We start from the raw sequence: 21614 nt of genomic DNA on the forward strand, positions 1-21614 counted from the left end.
AACTTCGGAAAGTTGCCCTGTTAATATTATGTCTTGCGCAAAGGAAATAGATTCGATATAGCGTTGTTTGTTGTTTTTCAAATGTGGGGTGCGTTTCTTTGCTCTTAATTTACATGTCTCGAGAAAAGGAAAATGAATTCTCCAACAGCGCTTTTTTTTTTTGTTTAAATAATAATTTCTCATTAACTCGTATGCGTTAGATCTGACTGACAGAGAGGTAAAACGGTCTATGGGTGTAACCCGTGGGTAGCATTTGTTTACTTTACCCTTTTTCAAGTTCGCGACAAGTAGAACACTTTACGAGACACAAGGGCGCGTATCTTATTCATAGCCTAGAATGCGACCGCCTCTTTTTTTTTCTTTCAACTCGGTTACCCGGGTAAAGCACCAAACTGGAATTTAGCAAAAAGAGGTCGATTGCTAGGTGATTAACTGCGAGCGTTCTATCGGGTCGATCCAATTTGAGTTAAAGCCTATTTATTGTATAAGACAGCGAAAATATCTCTAAATGTTTACTTTTTCTCAAGACGCTGAAAGATAGAGACTAACGAGGCTGTGTCGCTTAATTCATTAGCCCGATTTTAAATGCATTTTCACGATCTGAGGTGATAATTTCTTCCGCTCGTCCCGGATATAAATATAGGCAAAATGTTTCCAAGACGCCTCAATGCCATTGCTTTGGTGTAAAGAAAATAAACTCTATTTTTTACGGAAAATCGATTAGATTTCACGAGCATTTATCGAGAGTTGTTATAGGCGGGGAAATTGACATTTCCAATTTCAGCAGGAATGAAAGGAACCACATAACTTAAAACTACTAAATGGACTTTTCAAGGGCTCGCAACAATGCCCACAATAACAGCGTTTAATAAATGCAGATTAAGTTTATCGTATACATTTGCATTTGAATAAGTCGTGTCGGATATTAGTTTCAAAAAGTAAGACGTCGAAACACTGATGAAAGAGTACAGCGAGGTCAGTTAAAACCATTGAAATACACGGGATCAATCCTCTGAAAATCTATCGCATTTTTGTTTGGTTTTCTGTGCCGCTGAAGGCTTCAACTTCATTTTTCTGACAGGACAAAGCTACGAATCCGATAAGGTACATTTGTTATTTTTTCTTAACAGCTGGGTGGCCTGTCATAAAAATCTTTCCTTAGACATTCCTAGTTTCCCTTATTCCCTTAACATGGAATTTGAGTTCACACAGGTAATACCTAATTCTGGTAGAATCGATGGCAATTTGGTAAAAGAAGGAATCTTCTGTTGTGTAACATCTTTGTAATTTACACCACGTTAAAACGCTTCAGTTCGAGAAAAGCGACCTGTTAATTAATGTTGCACAAGGTTAGGAGTACAAGGAAAGAGCAATAGTTTTGACCCGAGGTCAACTGAAGAGCTTGTAATTGTCAAAAACGTTTCTGTTGTTTCGACAAATGATGGCGACAAGAAGCTCTTGTATCGAATTGTGAGCGGAAAGTGTTCCATCTCTTGTTATCAGTCTTACATCAACTGGTCCTTGTAACATATCAGTGAGTTTATCGCCTAGTGTAGCTTAATTTATTTCGCTTCTTCCCTAGCTAGATTTCCTGAAGATGCTAAGAGTCCAGCTCACTCTTACCTTCTTATTTCAATGACGATTATTTTTTCCCGTCTAAGGCTGCGAATGTAAACAAATACAACAGCAGGCCTAGTTTTATTTTCCACCGGCATTTTCGTTAAATTCACGCTGAGGAACACTTTCTCGCTTTGACGGAATTTTCTGTCATAATTGAATTTATCCTCCAATTTCGTTTGCTGCTCCTTTCTTTTTCGTCTCGTTGCCATTGCACAAAGCTACTCATTTCATTAAACATTTGACAATGGAGGGAGTCTGAAGTATTTCGCGCTCACGAAGCTCTCTTCACAGTGCTTTACCTTCTGAAAGTTGGTTATGTTGGGAAGCCAAACTACTTGCATTATTGATTAAACCTTTGAAAATAGATCACATCGATCGAAGATGTTATCAATTGAGACGTCTTCGTTTACAGAAAACCACAAAACTCTTGTGCGAGAGCGTTACTTTCAGTTAAGCGAATTATATTTTTCTTTTTGTGTTAAGTTTGGCAGCGGTGTAAAGCTTCTTCGTGGCTTGTTGAATTCGTTCGAAAATTCAGCTTCTTTTGAAATAAACTGAATTATTTATTGAGAAGAAGTCTCGATTAAATGTTAATATCACTTCGGGTTCAAACTAGATATATTTTACCGCGCGTTACATAAAAAAAATTATCAGTACAGTTTTGCAGTTTCGGTTGAACAATAAAGTGCGATATCTATGGAAACGCGGTCCAAAAAGTTTAATTTGCTTATTTATCAAACCGGAAAATTTTTAATATACACACTGGCTGCGGCAACTTTCAAGAACGAATATCAAGAGATTTTTACCAACTAACAATCCTCTTACAGAAGATTTGAAATGATGCTTATAAATTTGTTGCGGGATTGTAAAGCTTAAAAAATTTTGGAAAACGTGTCTTCGTTATCTATTTTTAATGACGAGGTATTTTAAATACGGTAATAACGAAAAGCACCGTCTGTTTCAGAAGGCAAAATAAAAACCCATTTATACTGATTTTGTTCAAAGGTAAATCAACGAGTATTGTTTTGGATTTGTTTGAGCAGCTCAGTCTGGAATGAGCTTTCCTGTGGAGTGTTGTGAATGAGGATGTAGCGGAAGGAAAGCAAATAGTTTAGAAAGAAGTCGTATGAATTCAATCCACATATTATGTTTTCAGCGCGGCCTTAAACTTACTTGTCCTCTCCAATTCGTTGAGATTATTGGACATAATTGCAGAGGCCCATGTTTAAACTCAATTTCCAGTTTAAATCGCAGCCATGATGAAACTTGCAAATATTTTTAGATGCTAGATGGCATGGAAATTAGTGTTTTTCTTGAAATTTCAAAAGATTCTCATTAGCCGAAATTGCATATTGTATGCCCATTTTTCTTTGTTCGGATTTGACACCTTGGCTGAGAAAGAAAAATAAAGACAAACAGATTTTATTCCATAGCCGCAGAAAGCGACAATAGAAAAGAAAATAGTATGTTTTATAGTTCGCAAAAATGATGACAAACTCTTTTTAGTCGAAGGGAAGTTTCCTATTTTTGCAGATGAATTCCCGAACTATGGGTGTTGTCACAGTTCTGACAAATTTTTGAATGTGAATGTTGGTTAGAAAAACGAACTTAGCAACAAAAAGGAAATGAAATGACAGACCTTAACAGACTTATAATAATCAATCAATTATCAAAGGACGAATTTAACTCCAGTTAACCAATAGAAATTCAGGAGAAGTTTTAACCAATCAGATTCAGAAATACTCGCAAATGATTGGCAGGTGTTCAGGGAACAAATCTTTTGCATTTGAAGTAAAAGCTTTGAAAAAGTTTACTGAATTTCTATTTCATTGCTTAATATTAAAACAATAACAACCGGTTTCAAAGATGTCTTGGATTGAATGAATTTAAGAGATTGTGACTAAAAATTGAAAAAAAAAATTGCTGCTCTTTTTCTCTGGAGTTTTAGTTCTTGCGGAAGGAGTAACATCCGAGTGAAAGAAAGGAAAAAAGGAACATATATAACAGCAAATTAGTATGTGACGTCAGGCGAAGGAATAAGTCGAACCGAAGCAACAGCAAGTGCTTTCGTTATTGCCTAACTATCAGACATTCAAAAACTTTTACATATTCCAGCTTATTTGTAGAAATTGAAGATTGTTGTCCTTTTAATAACTTGGAAGATTTGAATTAGCCAATAAGGCGATGTTTTTAATGCGCGCATTGTTAAGAGTGCTTGGAACTATTTGGAGACTACTTTATGTAATCAAACCTTTTCATACAATTGCTAACGAAGTAACCAGTCTTTTCTACTCGGTGGACGTCCTCTGAACCAACTGATATGTATATCTTACTGGTAAAATATCCTCAGCTTACACAAAGCTGTTTATCAAATCATAGGCAGTTTCATTGAGCGGTTTTTGAAAACATGTCTCTTGGAAATTCCTGTTCCTTCTTCATTCTTTATCGCTCAAGATAGACGACAAAACTTGTGTCGCCGCTACAGGATGATAACCAGTGAGAGTCGCCAACGTTTACAAACTGTTGCCCAATGTTGCCAAGGCTTTCCAAGGGTGCTATCCCAAAAATTGTGGAAGTTAGCCGATGTTATTGCACCAAAGGGTTTCCGAAGTTACTACGCCAAAGGTTAACTTTGTCGAAGTACAGCTGAAGTTACAGCGCCAGAGGCAGTCTAAGTTTATCGAAGTTACTTCGCTAATGGTCGTCAAAGTCTGTCCAACGTTTCCTTTGCCAAATTTTGTCGAATAGTAAGTCATTGTCAACGTAAACAGTTTTTTCCAGAAGCCGAACCATTGCCCTTTCCGAACGACTGATACTGTTTTGATTATTCAACTCGGTGTACTTGAGCGAGATGAAATACGATGCTTAAAAATCAATTTTATTTACAAATGCCTGCAGAATGGACCCTAAAAAAAACGGTTAAGAACGCTGCTGAGTTTGTTTTGTTTTGCTTTTTTTTTTAAAGTTTTGGCCAAAACATCCTCCGTCTGTCTTGAAAGAAATAATAGATTCACCTGACGAGATCATGCTATACTTTGCACTTCTAGCTGTCATATAGCGAAAGCAGTGTTAATGGAGCAAGAAAATTCTGTCCACGCACAAAAATGTGCCTTTCGTGCGTACGAAGGAAATCAAATTGTTCATTTTACAACATACTCACGTACATTGCGTAATAATGCGTCGGCAATTAACGTCAAAACCAAGCGCCCACATTGCCACAATTGCCATGCGCACTAGCATCGTGTTTGAATAAAACGTAAGCACAGAGTTGCTGGCTAAGTGGCAGGCAATCGACAAAGCAGAGGAAGTCAAGCTCGGATAAAAATCCATTTGTTGCCTTTCTGTTTGGGGAATGAAACGTGGAGACTGTTAAAGCAGTCTGAATCCAAGGAGTTTTATGTTCGATACAGAAAACCCGGCAAAGGTGAATAGATGACTTTTTTGATTTTAAGTTGTATATTTTTTGCCGGTTTTTTTAAAAGTAGTTCATGATAATCTCTTTGGGAATAGCTGTAGCTTACGCGAGAAAACATTGAGATTATTCCCAGGACAAGAAATGCATTTTGGAGTTTAACAACGCTTCGTCACTGCGGTTGTAACTTAGCTCTCAATTTCGCTGCTCATACTCCAAATTAAGGAAAGAAAACACTAAATTCAATTTCACTTATTTCACATTTCTAAATCACAAAATCAAATATCCAAGAGTTTGTTCATTTTGTTTAAATGTGCCAATAATTTTAAACCCTACGTTTCACCAGTCCGTAATACACAGCGTCTCATCATTCAGTACACACTTCAAAAAAAGAAAAGGCGAAAAAATCTATCGGAGAAGCAAAACAAGAATTCCGTGTTTACACAAAGAAGTGTTTGTTCTTGAAGTTCCTTTTCTTCCAAAATATGCAAATTTAAATGAAGTCTAATGACTGAGATTAACAAAGTTTTGTAAACAGCGCTTTAGAGCACATTAAACTTTGTCTATTATCGTAGTTAAAAACACTTGTGGGTGACCCGTTAACATGTAAAAAACGCCTCAATAAGCATTAGTGGTTATTCTGCTATAAATGTTTCATACCTGGAGATTTCTGTTGAAACAAATTGCGGACATTCAGGGTTCATTTCAGAAACTTATATAAACATCATGTTATCTTAACAAACAGAGACGAGAAATCATGAACTGCAGCTGCTCTCAGAGCAATTAAAGAGCGATAACGCGTATTAAAATGCACGTTATTTTTAGCAGCAGTACATTTTCTTTCTTAATCAACATTCATTGCTGTGCGCCGTTCAATCATTCTAACCGTCAGGGTTGTCAAACTACAAGTGGATCGAAAATGGTGAAAACTGAAAGCATTTATATTTTTTAATTAAAAAAGTACTTAAAATTGCAGGAAATCAGTGGATTTCTTCATCCAAGGTATAAGATTTTCACGGGAGGTTTTTTTTTTTTTAATTATTGAACTAGCCATAACATTAAATGTGGGCTGGGTGCAGGGGCAATCCAGGCTAAAGAAATTTGCATTTTATGCTCGCAACAAAAGAAGGAGTATGTACTTCCATTTAAATCTTCTTTGTTTTTGCAGTATATTTTCTGGAAATCAAACAAAATCAAGCAATTATTGTTGTATTTAGTACGTTGGATTAGACTAGATAGAATAATCAGTTGGAGATCATGTTAGCGTTTGCGTGAGGTTTGCCTTACCAGAAACACGCAAAGTCTGCTACAGGAATTTGCAATTATAGGACTGAAAGCTGAGAAAAATATATCAAACGCAATATCATGATTAGGCAATGGCAAATAGATGGATGATTTGACAACAATGCATGCAAAGTAAAATAACAAACCGTTATCGAAAAAAAATGCTCGCGACAGAAACATGATCATAGATATTTTGGTAACGTAATTCTGCACTGATGAAAGAGAAATATAAATATATGCTATATTGTAATCTTTAGGCTATGCGGAATAACACGTTAAAAAAAGGCATTCACATTACACAAACGCAAGTTTTTTTCCCTAGTTTAGTTTACTCGGAGGTAAAATATTGTTTGTAGGGGAAAAAAAGGCACAGGTGCAAACGAATTTTTTTTAAATTATTGGTTTATTGATTTTTTTGACGATGAGAAGTTTTCATTAAAAAATAATGAAATACTCAATGGTGAAAAAAAAAAAGATAAAAAATGTTCAGGTAACTCTGGGAAGGTTTGGGAAGAATGGCGTGATAAAAGCTGCAAGAATTACTGATTCCGCACGTATGATGTTGACAAGCTTGACGAGGGCTCTGGGAAAAAATCGTGCGTTGACCTCAATCTTGCACCAGACTTTTCCCTACATTCGGGCAAAATATATCTTCTCTGTTTAATGGTGTTATACCTTTTCTTTAATCCAATTTAACCAGCCGATCAAATGATAAAACAACCGATAGAAGAGAGCACTGCAAGGCACTGGGAACTAAGCTAAAATTTGTTTTATCATGGGCTTTTTGATCTGAGGTGATTCGGCAAAGTTTTGAAGTTTTTCGCTAGCGTAAAATTAAGACGGAAGGAAACAAAAATTAAAAGATGAATCTGTCTGCAAAGCGTTAAATCTCAGTCAAAATTAAACAAACCTAGGGATGGCTTAATCGAACAAACCATGGCCAGAATATCTCAGCTTACTTCGCCAATCGACGGCCCCAGTGCATGCTTTAAAGACCCAGGATGCATCACAGCTGTACAGTGGTGCTCGTTTCTTCAGCCGATAGTCACTTAAGATCGCACGGATTCACCTTGTTGTTTTATTGCCCCATAACAGATCATGTGACAGGAGTGTAACTGTTTGGTTTTTTTTTTTTCTTTTTTTTTTTTGGAAAATTTGTTACACCAGTGTTTGCAAACTCATCTTACTCCGTAAAAGGAAAGCATCAAACCCTCTAAGGATCTCAAGTGATTTTTCAAAGCTTTTGATCATCGGGCGTTTACCAGTACATAGCTTGCAGTAAGAAAGGGACAGCTCCCCATGATTGGTGACACCAAAGAACTAGGACATGTCTGAATGAAGGCTTTTTTAAATCGTTTTAGTTAATGGCTATTGACAAAATATTTTCATTTATTGCCGGAATTTCCTGGGGCCGAGTAGATATAAAAAGGAACCGTGGAGTGATTGAGAATTTTTTTGATGCTTCAGTAATAAAAAAGCATCTAAATATAGAAATAACTTACAAAAATAAAAACGTCGAGGGAAGAACTCTGAATTATACCCACGAAGCTAAACATAGGAAGTAATATCTGTATTTATTCGCTTATCTTAATTAATTTGGGGTTGAATTAATGTGACGACGGTCTCCAGTTAAAATGTTATTCTTGTATATAGGAGTCGATAAGTTCTTACGTTAGACAGACATAAATCCATGGTAAGCCCACCAATCTTTGTAAGAGAAAAATTAATTGGTAAATGTGCGGAGATGGAGCAACAAAATGTGCGTGAGGGAGCCTCACTGTAACATTCTCCTAATTTCGTTATTTAAAACCAATCCTTGAGTTCCTGCTATACGACGTTGAAGTGTCACAACGTGAAATCAAAAGATAAAATATTGTACACTTTATTTGTCATATACACGTTTAGTTGAGGGCTTTCGTGTGACTGATACACGAAATGTTGTTTAAATTTCAACTGCATTTATCGTCCAATCGTACCAGAAATTAAAGAGTGAGGAACAAAGCAAATGTTTTATCTCTACTCTGCTCTTTACCAGGTTGTGCTGAAGGATACACTCAACTCTCTAAGGAATGTAAAACATGATGGCGATTCGCTTGTAGGGGACTCAATTATCATCTTCATACAGCAGTCTTCGAATTAATCTCAAGCGAACTTTCTATGTTACAAAACTTATACAAGGATCGAGCATTTTCGCTTGGAAAATCTATATTTGCCACTTTCATTTGATTCTATCCTGGACTAAGACCTTATCTGGATTTTTTTCGCCAAAAAACAAGTGATCAAGTCGAGGAAGAAAAATTTCTAAGTAAATTAGGAATACCCATCTCAGTGATTTACCGCTAAAACGAAAAAAAGTAGACAGTTATTTGTTGCTCCCACTGCTTTGAGAATTTCAGAAATACTGGTAATTAGCAAGGACATCGCTCATCTATTTTCAGACCCTATTGGGTATCGCGAATGAATTGACATATTTGTGCTATAACTTCATGTCTAAAACAAAGAACATATCGTTTAAACTTAATAACCTTCATTACATTCGCCTTTTAGGAAAAGAGAGATATTTTAGAACACTTAAACAAAAGGATTATTTAATAATAGTGAAATATTGCCTTTTGAGTCGTTGCTGTTTTGTTTCAAAAAGATCTCCACCGGTGTATCAAAGCACAGAGTTTATCGAGAACAATTCCTCAGTTGCCGAGAGGCAAAATCTATTTTTATGATATGCCTCACGTTTGATAAACTTACAGGTCAATAGTCAAGCAATTTTCGAAAACTAAAACACTTATTATGCATGTTCACTTATTTCACTTCGTATGCAAGAAAGGTTTCTCAAACATGACCACCACGAAAGATTTATTCACAAGAAAAATAAGAATTTATTTATCTTTAAAATCCAAATTAGTCATGTTATTGTTGAAACAAAGGCTATCTAGTGCACTCACCCTTTGGGCCTTTTCAACAAGTAAACTATATTTAATATTTGAATTTCAAGCCTTTTGTTTTTCGGCTGGATCGCGTAAAATGATATGTGAAAAGAGTAACTTAGTTGTGAAAGAATAACTACCTATTTCAAAGCTGACGTCTTTAAATTCTAAAACCAACGGGAACAAAATGAAACAAAGTACTTCAGCTCGAGAATATTTTACCATTTTTTTATGGCAGGAAACATCTCTTGCTACCTTCTAAGAGGCGGTAACTACACACGCTAGATACTACATCAAACAAATCCGAAAGGAAAACGCCAAGTATTAAATGTTAAGTTAGCAACCTGTTCTAAACGTTGTTTACCAGGGACAATGATTTTACGATCACCAGATCGTGTCAATGTTTATGGTTTTCAAATACACTGGATAATAAGCGCTATAAACTCATTGTTATGCTGGATAATTCACGGAAGACCTCAGAACATGATTCCATATTCATTTAATCTTTCCTTAGACGACTGACGTCAGAGAAATATATCAGAAATTAACTCATGACCGATAAGGCGTCACATGGTTTATTCGCGGGTTGAGTACAGGTTCTAGCTTGACTTCAAGAGAGCGCTTAGAAGTTTTCTAAGCTTGCCTTCTTTTTTCTTACAGTTTCTCGACATTGAGTTACTTTCCAAAGATGTCGCCGCTCATATTTACGTTCTGTGTTTTGAGCACCTGTGCGTTGTGCTCAATCCTTGCCTTCGCTGAGATGGACGAATCTGCGCAAGGTATGAAACTTTCTAATTTACTTGAAAATTTCGCTCCCGCAAAAGTCGATTCAAATGTTTGCTTCAAAGAATGGAAATCGTAGAAAGTTATTTTGACATATTTGAGTAGATTTCATCGTGTTTGCTGAAAATTCGGATGTATTAAAATGATCTGCGTCTATTAAATACGGTAAGAGGAATTACAGTTTGAATTTTATTCCACATTAGAAAGGCCGCGTCTTGTGTGCCATTGTGAAATTTGCTCGAATTGTCTCGGTATTTCTCAATGTAGTTATTCACTGTTACGGCGGCTTTCAAAGAACTTCATTAGGCCATTTTTATTCTATTAACAATTTCTGTTCTTGTGCCGAAAAATAATTGAATTTCGCAATGAAATGTTTGAGCGTCGCCTGAAGGAAGAATTTAACCTTTTCATTTTAATATTACTGATATGATGACCCCCTGGTATTCGGAGGTTTTTGATTTTTAAAACATATACACTACGAGACAGAAATAAACATCGAGTGAAGGTTTTTCTTCAATTTTTAATGATGCGAAAACGTGTTCAAAGTTGCTAAGATTGGAACGTCCAGGGCTGAATGTTATTGATCAGCTTTTTTCCCAGCAAGTCGAAATTTATAAATAGCCACAGTATGGAATCAAAACATTTTCCGTTTTGCGTTTTAAGAGATTCGAAATGTTAAAGAAAAGAAAGATTGTGATTACAATAAAAAAACGTCCAGTGGTGTTAGTGAAAAATCAATTCTTTCATTCCTTTGTTTCGAGAGTTAATTTCACTGAAAGTCGCACCATCCTCGCAATTTCTTTTCTTTTTCATTATCATTCAAAATTTTAAATTGGCATATGCCATGTTCAACATTGTGTTCCTCTCAAATCAAAGCATGTTCTTGCTTCTTAAATAATCTGTGTACGCGTTAGTTACACGTGCATTTTATGTGTGTTAATGTTTTCATGTAGAAATCTTCAAGAGAGTAGATATCACTTTCATTTTGCAAATGAAACAAATTCCATATCGGACTTCTCCCTTGGTGGTTTAGGAATATAACCAATTTGCACGAGTGGCAGAAAGAAACAATTAATTTAATAACGTGTCTTCTTTGGTTGGCTCTCCTTAGAGTCTTTAATCCTGATTTTCCGTCTAGGACTCTTGGGTGGTAATTTTTATGAATATAAAACTTCAAGTAAATTTTGTGTTGAAATGCATTCGAAAATTCGTAAATAGATTTCGAAATACATATGTGCATTTTTTGAAAATCCAACTGTTCGCCGGTTAGATCCAAAAATGTGCCAGTATGCTATGTATTGTTAAGTCTTATTTCGAAATAAACTTTATAATTCTAAATGACAGGCTTTGGAATTTAAATAAATTTGATTAATTATAGGCAAGATAATGAATAATAAAGAGAGAATTCGAGAGAGCTCTCGTTTTGTGTTGTGTATTTTGAAGAAAGCTATAACGACTTTTAACGATGAATTTCAAACATTGTTCTCTCACCGAACGAATTTCGTAAATTAAAACGGAATTGTTCATTGCAGTAAAATTTTTCACTTAAAACTGTGCGTTCATCTACAACGGAGCTTGAAAAGCCTTTCACAGCCTTGATACCCCAATAAAAAGCTAAAGAACGTATGACGTGTTACCAACTGAGCGTTTGATTTTTTTATAGATAGAAGAACCATAAGTGCTTTTTGCTGAATTCTTTATCCACATGCTAATTACAAACGCTCAAATGCAACCTACTATGAAGCTGTTTTCAGGTGGAAACGTAGTTTTCATAATTGATGGCCTTAGATACAAGCTGGTGCTAATTTCGTTTCATAATCATCCCTGTGACCCTAGTTACGTATTGACACTTTCGATGTTCACCAGGCGCAAGTTTGTTTTACCAATTGGAAATTTTTTTTCAATCCCGAAAGCTAAGTTTCTTGAACTAACCTTAAAATGATTATATTGACATGAGTGTCTGCCGAAATTTCGAGGAAATTCCCTAATCATGAAAGTTAAATTTAACAAGAAGGCAAGAACGACATCGGTGTTAAGTAATATGCTGTCATGAAAGCGGGATAACAAGCCATAAATGAGAAACCTGCGTATTTTGCATTAATAGAGATAATATTAGCTTTTTTATAGCCGGGGTTTTCTTTAACTTGTTTGATGTAAAAGCCGGCCGCCAATTGACGTGCAAAGCTGTCAACTAACGTTAAAAAGCTAACGAGCAGGAAAATGTAAAACGATGTGTTTATGATCCACCAATCCACAAAAACGTCTTTAGGCAAATAAAACATCATGTATTTTGTAAGGAAATTTCAACACTGCTATAAACTCAAGATAACAGCATTTGAAATTCATCTAAAAATTCTTATAAGATTTCCCAGGGCCAAAATCCAGGTTGAACAAAGTTTGCTTGTATTTTTTTTTTTTTTTTTTTTTAAACATGTGATTTATGGTTTGTTTATTTTGCTTTGTCATTTTTCCGTGTTTTATTGTTCATTTCCTTCACGGCGAAGTGACATCTTAATTCATCTCCCGTTGAGACCATAACCCAGATATCTTATCAAATTTACACGAAATCTTTGAAATCACCGTCAACATGGCGTCCGCATTAAGCGTCATGCGATACCAAGGTTAATGTCGGAAGCAAGCTATTAGATTGTTTAGTCTTTCTGTAAACTTTACGTCAGACAATCTGAAACGTGCTGGAATACCTGCTGGCTAAATTGAATTTCAGTTATAGCAGATCACGCATTGCGTCGTGTGATGAAGACAAGTTTCAACTAGTGCTGAGTTTGATTAGCAGGTTACCTCCAAAATTTCATTGTATCCTATGTTCTATTAAGGACTTTTAATGTCTCTTTATAAGAACTGACCTAAAAAATCACTAGTTTTAAGAATTGTTGAGGTAACTAATTAAACAACGAGATGAAAATGCATTTTCAAATCATATGTTTAAAGGGGAGATAGTGTTTTATGTTTAACATAATAACACATCAGGCTTTTATCAGGGGTCTCCATTGTAATATTAATGGTTTTGTTTGATCGTCAGTCTAAAAAGAGAAACGTTTTCACTGCATTTTACTTTTTTGGCGTAACAGTCAAAGGTTTGGCGAAGACGGTTTATGGGTGGCAATGCAAAAATGCCTATTTTATAATACGTCTTTAAATCAAAGATCCTTAAAGAAAGAGGTACCACTTTCTCGATTATTGAGATAGGTTCATGCGTAGAATTAATATCCGTATTTCTGCTTTTCTCTTCATAAATATGCCGCCAGCGATTTTTGATTACTTAAAGATCATTATCGGCTGATATTTAATCGAATCATTCAAAAAAGGATGGTTAATAAAAATTACTTTATTTTACGAGTTTTGTGGAGTTGCAGTGACTTTTATTTTTTCATACTTTGAGTCCTAAAATAAAACGCTACGATAATTTAGTATGTATAAAAGAATGTAAAACTTAGTTTATTTCCAATCTCAGATTTACGGTGTCTATTTTTTCTGATCTAGAATCTGTTATTTGTGTCTTTGTCAGGTCAAAGGTTATTGCTTTAAAATTTACCCTCCTTTCCAAAGCCCAATGTATTTACCCCAGATTAGCTCTGCCATTTTTAACTTAAAAATACTATTTTTGAGCTTTCATTAACCCTTATTTTAACAAATTTTTTTTTAACCACTAACCTCTAATTACTTTTACCCTCTGAATATTTTATAAAAATAAATGAAGAGCCCTTCTTTTGCTCAGTTCTATGGAGAATGTTTTGCGATTGAGTGAGATATTGGAAGATACAATGGTAACGATTGATTGAAAACTGAAAAGCGAGCCTCATCTGTGGTTTTAAACTTTAATTAAAACCACAATTTGGGGTAAGACGCGATGTAAAAGGAGCGGATTGGAGATTCATTGTTTTGGCGAAAAGCTTTACGAAACAGCAACACAATATATTCCTTATTTTACAAGTGAAAATTTAGGTTTCTCCTCCGTTTCATTCCACTCGATGTTGCTTTAGGAACTTTCATTTCTAGAGAATATTTTTTGGCAATTTTTGTCACACGCGACAAACACTTGACACATGGTGTTTTGTATATGTAAGACTAAAATCTGTTCGGCAAGTCGCCGTGAACGACATATACATAGAACACTTTGGCCTATTTTAAAACTAGGCTTCAACTCGCCAATTTGTACAATCACTAATAAATTGCAAACATTTTGCACGGTTTTTGAAAGGCACATGAAAGGCGAACAAAGATCGTCCCTTGCACATGTTGGAACAAACGCCTTTGGTTCAAGAGAGGTAGATTATCTGACGCAAGAAGTGCTCTTAGTATATTTGTCTTAGACACAGCTTTTCGACCGGTTTTTCGAGTAATTTAGACCAAGCTACTGTCAAAACATCTGTGAAAATGAGGAAATGTCCTCGTTCTCAATCGAAGGTTTGGCCACTAAGTCTAACGTGTGCAACATGCGCTGTAGGTGTATTAAAGCTTAAAGCTCTTTTCGATTGGGTGTCGTAAAACCAAAACCAAAGTAATCATTGACGAAAACCAATTAGATGAAAGGAAAATACCTTTAAAAGCCAACGAGAACTCTAAGTAAAAACAACCAAACTGCCCAAAGCGCGGGAAAACGCTGGCCACCAAGTCGTTTTGTGATTAAATTGTGTTTTGCAGCTGATTGGTCATGAAAGTGGAGCGATGGTTCTCTAAACCAATCACAGAAAAGAGTAAAGAAAAATCAAAGCAATCCCAGATTACTTTATTTTCAATTAAAAATTGTCCCAAAATTTCACATATTAAAGACATTTCACGTATGTTGAAAAAAAACAATGCATGAATTATCTTTTTTATTTTTTTGGTAGAACACCATGGTAACCTTACTCAAGAACAAAGATTGTTAGATCATCTGCTTCAGAACTACAGGACCCGCAGACTTATCCGTCCTGTAAAGGATCTCTCCAAACCAATTGTCATCGATTTCAGTGCTGAGTTAGTTGGCGTAGCTAAAGTGGTAAGAAAAATGTACAAATTTAAAAAGGAGCTTGAAAAAAATATTATTCCTTCGGATGCGAATGCGAAAAATTAGGCTGAGCTCAAATCAGAGCCATGTGTTATGCTGGTCAGCGAATCTCAGTTTACAATTCAAAATGTTTCCGAAATGAAATTATGTTGCTATGGTAACGTATTTAGACACAAGGATGGTCACGATGCTTAGCCCGGCACTAATTTGATGAATATCTTGAATTATGCAGGACGAAAAAGAACAGATAATTAAGACTCACTTTTGGATTCGCCTGGTAAGTCTATCCCTTCCTTGCTTGATATTTGCCCAGCATGAACAAATAATAATTATGAATATTATAGTAAGTTTGTTGTGCTCTAGTAATGTACTCTTGCAGTTTTGTAGTATTGTGATTATGTAATTTTGTACAACAAGAAAATTATAAAAAAATTATTTGTAAATATGACTCATTGAGGCAAAACCTGTTCAAATAAACTGTAATTAAACGATCAGACTTGCTGGTGCTTCTGTTGTCGTTTACTGTTGATTTTTTATCGAGTGACAGCTTTGGACGATTGTTCTTGATAAGTTATCGACTAACCATTCATCGCTGAATTGTCTAACTAATGTAGTGCGGGGATGCCCTGCTATTCGGTAACGCCATGTTCAAGTAATTTTTTTTCTAAGAATAACGCTAAGCTTTTCTTCGCAGGACTGGAACAATCCTTATATGACGTGGAAACCCCAGGATTACGGAGGAAACAAGGTGATGAACATTCCTCCCGAAATGCTTTGGGTGCCTGACATCGTTTTGTACAACAAGTAAGCCTCGCTTTGATGACGTCTTGAATGAGTTACTGTATTTGTGCCTCGATGAATTATGGGGGTAAACTGTGGTGCTGCGTCGGTGAGAGGGTACAGCAAGGTAATTTGGTTTTACCAACTCGGTTGAAAACTGGAAGTGGCCACCGTAAAGGGTTTCTTTCGCCGAGAGAAGGGTTAACGCTCGGAACGTTAGCTTTATAGCTTTTAACACGAGGTGGCCAATTTACGTAATCAAATCAGTTGATAAAACCAAATTACCTTGTATTTGAACTCGTCTGAAATTGTCTGGCGTCAATTTCGGTCCGTCTGTGTGTATGGTGTCTTTAATTTGTACTTTTCCGTCTAATGTATCGGTCTGTCGATAGCCCGAGCTGTTTTTTTATTTACCCTCGACCAGTCTGTGTTGACGTCAGTCATCCTTTATCTATCTGTTTGTCGGTTTGCAGCACGCATTAATGTCTTTCCGTCTTTCTTTCTTCTTCATCTTAACTATCTGTATCTCTTTCTATCAGTCCACCGGTCATTCTGGGTTTTATTGGGTCACCTGCCATTCAGAGTTTCTTCTTAAGAAACTACAAACACATTCATAACCACTAGCCTGGGACAACCTGAGTGTAAACACAGTGTGAAGAGACATCTCTGAAATTACTATGGCTTTGCTTTGAAAAAAAACTTAATTCTACGGAAGCCTTTGGATTAGCTCTCATGAACCATCTTGTTATGTGTTTGAATATTGAAATATATCATATCTGCACACGGCTTGCAGTGTTGCAACAAGTACCGGTAAAACTCGATAATTGACAGTTATTTCTCAGATCTCCTTTCAATTCAGACTTTTCTTTCCTAGGGATTCCTCTTCTGATTTTCAGCTTCCATCCTTAAAAAGGTAAAAATAGCTAGTAATCCCTCTAAATCGACAATTCTGACCAGTTAAACGATTTTTATCCCTCTTCTCAGCGCTGATGATCGACTCAGCTTAAAAGCAACATCCGGGTTCACAACGAGCGTCAAGGTCCGCCATGATGGAAACCAAACATGGCGGGCTCACATCATCTACAAGAGCATGTGCAACATCAACGTCAAGTATTTTCCATTTGATGAGCAGCAGTGTAAAATGGTTTTCGCCTCTTGGTCACATGATGTGAACACAATAGACTTGAGAAAAAGGAAAGGTCCGCCAGGAGAAAAAGCTGTGGCTAAAAAAGATAGAGGATCCGACGTGTTCCAGGAAAACGAGGAATGGACGGTGGAATGGATTACCATCGATAGACACGAGGTTCGTTAAAACTGATAAATTATAACTTCCTTGCCAATTTTATGATACATTATAAAATACTTCAAAAGGTAGGAGGAGTTTAAAAAAATTTGACCGGAATCTGGGCCCCGTTGTTCGAAGGTCGATTAGCATTAACCCAGGGTTAAATTTTTAATCCGGGTTTCTTCTTTCCTTTGTTCAAAAACTTTTTGAGTGATTTTCTCTATTCTTTTAAGATCATCCAATAATCAAGTTCTAAAAAAAACGAAATATACTGAGTTTTCTTGTAAAGTTTTCAGATCTGTGACTAGATTTCACATTTACCCTGGGTTATCCTAACTCAGCTTTGAACAACCAGGCCCGATTTATGTGATGTCATTAGCAACAATCAAGACATATAGAGATAAATCAGAAATTTTCATTTTTTTTTTCAAATTCCTATATCAATAACTTGATTTTGGAGGGAAAAGGTTGGTAATGTTCCCACTACCAACCTTGTTAATGAAATATCTCTGATAACAATGAACACCACGCAGTCACCAAACGTAACTCTATCAAGTCTTTGAAAACTGATATAGTTTAAGAACAAAATTATGATATCTAGGTTGGGAGAGAAACTTTCATCGTTTGTGGTACCGGTGATTGCAATAACATTTTAAATCTAAATTTGTTGTGAACTGCGAGAAACGTACATGCCTAAAACTTTTGTCAAGCTACAGCAGTAGCTTGACAAAACACCGTAAGCTTTCTCTCCATCTTGGTATCAAGCTCTTACAGAATTCTTTGCTTAATCAAGTGTGAAACCGTTTCACTTGATATCTGAGGCGACCCATAGTAAGGTCAAGTTATTCTTCTTTCGACAGAAAGAAAACGACTGCTGCGATTTACCCGTCGCCGATTTGACCGTCACGATGCTACTGCGCAGACGCACCTACTATTACGTAATGAGCCTTATCTTGCCCTGTACTCTCATAGCTTGCACCATCTTCCTAGAGTTTATTCTTCCAGCAGAGTCTGGAGAACGAGTGGGCCTTGGTATTACTATCCTTTTATCGATGGCCGTGTTCCAAGAACTGACCTCTGAGAAGCTTCCCTCAAGCTCTGAACACTTCCCTCTGTTAGGTGAGTGCAAGGGACCAGGAGCCGTATGTTAAGTGACAAGGGAATAAAATATTCTCTCGCATATGATAATATAACAAAAGGGAATGTTCCTAAATGCCAGTAAAACACTAGTTTTGGCTCTCCCCCCCCTTCAAAGATACGCTTTGTTAAGAAAGAGTTGTAAATAATAATAATAATAATAATAATAGACAACCGTGCATGTCCCTAAATACAGGTAAGGACCCCTTCTGTAGTAAATCTCGCCTACGCTTCTGTTAATACCTGTTTGATTTGCCTTTATCTAGCTATGTACTACTCAGTGTCCATCATGGAGATAGGTACAGCACTCGGCGCTACCTGCATCATTCTAAATTTTCACCACCGAAACACAAAGATGCCGAGTTGGTTCCAAAAGATCGTGCTTGAATGGCTGGCCAAGATCGTGCGATATGAGCCCACCTACAACCGGCATCCGGCCAGCGGTGACGCTTTAAATGACAGCACGCAAAAGATAATGCAATCAAACACAACTAGTGACAGGAAAAGAAACGACGCTTTTGATTTGGAAAGAGAATCAATCGAGTATGAAATGGACCTTTTCGAGGAGGCTCGCGTGGGACGTGACCAAGTGCCTTTGGCCCAAAATGGGAACATTTCAACGAATCACGTCACCAGGAAGCGCTCGGTCAAACGCAAACCGCAGGACTCTGAAACCGAGACTACGGAGGTACAGATATCGGAGGCGAAGTTTCCTTTGTATGACTTCAACAAGGAAGAATTTTACAAAAAGCAATGGCAGGATGCGGCCAGGATCTTAGATCGAGTTTTGCTGTTAGCGTCGGTTGTGATTGGGTCTGTTTCAGCAATGAGTATTTTCTTGCAATCTCCTCGGATCAGAGAACTGTTTATTCCGTGACAGAGAACTCAACACTGTGTTAGGAAAAAAGTTTTCAGGCTGTAAACCACGATTCCATGACTATTGAGTGATTTACCTTTGCTGTGGAAATGATAGTGATGCAGCTGGGAACGATTTTGCAGGAATCACCTCGAATAGGAAGGTTCTCCATTGTCCAGACGTGAAAACATTGAAAAAGACCATAAATTTTCAAGATTTCGTGAAGCCAACGATTTTGGCAAAACTTGGGTTTCAGAAAATTCTTTCAAAAAAATTGGCTGCTAAACTAGTCCTGGGCAAGAATCTTCATTTGATCGATCACATCTGGCCATCTGCATGAAAAGTACCTCGGCTGAAACTGTTGACTCATCAATGCGCCTTGTGGCACCATAGCAATAAAATTCTCAATCATGGTTTGGTGTTACTGATGCAGAATACGTTCAGATCTTAACTGTTGGAAAAATTGGACCGTGACTGCACGTCAAAAAGTTGACAAGACCTCCCCGAAACAAAATCCTGACAAAACATTGCCTGGAATTCAAACTTCGGAAGTGACGAATAAGGCAAACACTATATTCAATGTCTAACGAAAAGGTAAATTTTTATTTGTAAGAGACAAGGTCTGAATGGTGAAAAATTTGTGCCATCAAAACCTCTAACTAGTAAAAATTAACGGTCGTTGACTAATAGATAAGAACTCGTAAAAAACAGAGTACATTTTAACCTTGAGTTCGAAGGTAAGAGAACTCTGCGACATGTTGCATTGTTTTTTCAATAGAAGAGAGAAAACAATACTCCTGTAATAGTTCAATAAGGCTTTAGGGTACATAATCACTAAAAGTAAATTGTATGGGTGGATAAGGGACTGATGAAGTTCATATCATTACAATGGAAAGTTCACGTTTTTAAAGAAGAAGTGGAGTGTGACATGATGATTAACAAGCAGGAAGTGACAACACTAACAGATAAAACCCACTTTGAGGTTTCCAGATCAGTTACACTTTAATTTATAGAATTACCAAGCTGCATTCTGATTAGTTGTTAGGATAGAGCAAGGCAAGTCACTTGACAAATCATTCAGCCTAGGAAGAATCTTGATGAAATCAAAACAAGGTTGTTTAGTTCATGATCAGTATTATTGTGCCGCATTTTAAAATACTATATAGAGTAATAGTATCGATCCATGTGCTCGATTTCTGTCGTTTTCTCAAAACTGTCTTCCGATCTTCCAAGAGATTATTAACTTGGATCGTCCGAAGAAGTTTTGAAGAAGAGCGCGGGCTCGTTTCCCGATCAGCGACTGGTAATAGGTTCTAATAGACCCATCGAAACTGCTGTAACACAGTGGTAAAACGTCGAGCATGCGCAAGGGATCAATTTTAGCCAGTCGAACGCCAATTTCTCGCTCAAAATTTCAAAGGAACACGTAATCCATCGCAAAATAAGCTGAATAAAATTGAAATGTTCAGGAAAATCTGTAAAAGGAACCAAAAGTAGGGAAAAAGAAAAACTCTTCAAACACGAAGGGTTTTCAAGTACAGTTATTTTGTTTAACATTATGTTTTAAGCTTTACCAAAAATGTTACGCGCTTTTAAATCACAGTGACTTACCAGATGGGGTTGGTTGTTTGTACTTCGTGTGAGGCGATTTGGTTCTGACAGCCACCTTATCATTACAACATAATGCATGCGCAGACGTTTGACCGCTTTGTTAATTGCAGTGGGCTGTCATATCTGTTATAGTGTAATGAGTAGATTTGTAGGTTTTTCATAAAAGTTTAAATGTAAAAGACAAAAATACATAGTAACGAAGGCTGGCCACAGGGAAACAAAAGAGTTTTATCCAGAACTTGATTATTTTTTAAAGATATATTGAATTGACATGTAAAAATGCATCCTCATTGAGTATTTTTACAACTTCATCATGGTACAAAGAAAGGTGTTGGAGCTGAATTATATGTCACGTGAAGGAAATGCATGACCAACGAAGTATGTTAACAGCCGTCGTGCTTTTGCGTGCGTGTGTGAGAGTGTATGCGTGCGCGCGCACGTGTGTGCGTATCCGCGCCCGCTTTGGTGAAAAGATAGAGCGAACGCGCAAGGACTAACGCGAAGGGGAGACCTCAGCTTGTGCACTTGTCATTTCAGCTGCAGCTCACATTTCGCTCGCGCAGTAGCGCTATGGACGATGATTTAATCGAAGCTTTGACCAACACGGAAATATGGATGAAACAAAAACTCGGTTTTCAGCATTTGTGAAAACCGTGACTATGTTGTTAACTTGAAAGAAGAATTTTTGTCTGACCATTAACTGTATTACTATCTCCCCCGCTGTTAGAAGCCGGTGAAAGCTCGGGGATCATGACGGGGGCAGGGCAACGGGATGCGTTCGGCGGAATAGGGATGGTGGTTGGGTTTCTGAAACAGGGGCTGCTTTGGAAGGACTGGACGGACAGGGGAGAAAAGTCAACTTTCTCATGTAAGCAGTGTTTTTTTTTGTTTTTTCGGGTTTTTTTTTTTTCGGT

At 36.8% G+C, this 21614-nt stretch overlaps 1 protein-coding gene across 5 annotated transcripts; it reads left to right on the top strand.

Moving 5' to 3' along the window:
- The first annotated feature begins 927 nt into the window (after nucleotides 1-927).
- On the top strand, nucleotides 928-20582 carry LOC113681318 (neuronal acetylcholine receptor subunit alpha-10). Of its 5 annotated transcripts, none has more exons than XM_089192762.1 (9): nucleotides 928-1104; nucleotides 9901-10019; nucleotides 14874-15022; nucleotides 15264-15308; nucleotides 15726-15835; nucleotides 16686-16724; nucleotides 16796-17114; nucleotides 17957-18215; nucleotides 18500-20582. In XM_089192762.1, exons 2-9 carry the CDS (start codon nucleotides 9929-9931, stop codon nucleotides 19108-19110), a joined length of 1623 nt encoding a protein of 540 aa, XP_089048888.1. In that variant the 5' UTR covers nucleotides 928-1104; nucleotides 9901-9928; the 3' UTR covers nucleotides 19111-20582. The 5 variants fall into 5 exon arrangements, with proteins under 5 accessions (XP_089048888.1, XP_089048890.1, XP_089048889.1 ...); XM_027198407.2 differs by lacking the exon at nucleotides 928-1104 and adding an exon at nucleotides 4899-5044; XM_089192764.1 differs by lacking the exon at nucleotides 16686-16724.
- Nucleotides 20583-21614: the final 1032 nt, after the last annotated feature.

The sequence above is a fragment of the Pocillopora damicornis genome, chromosome 13 (genome assembly GCF_964200805.1).
Source record: "Pocillopora damicornis chromosome 13, jaPocDami1.2, whole genome shotgun sequence".
NCBI lineage: Eukaryota > Metazoa > Cnidaria > Anthozoa > Scleractinia > Pocilloporidae > Pocillopora > Pocillopora damicornis.

Coding starts and splice junctions, on each gene's coding strand:
- LOC113681318 (XM_089192762.1), top strand. CDS start 9,929: ATGTCGCCGCTCATATTTACGTTCTGTGTTTTGAGCACCTGTGCGTTG. Junction 15,023..15,263: donor TAGTTGGCGTAGCTAAAGTG/GTAAGAAAAATG, acceptor TGAATTATGCAG/GACGAAAAAGAACAGATAAT. Junction 15,309..15,725: donor CTCACTTTTGGATTCGCCTG/GTAAGTCTATCC, acceptor TTTTCTTCGCAG/GACTGGAACAATCCTTATAT.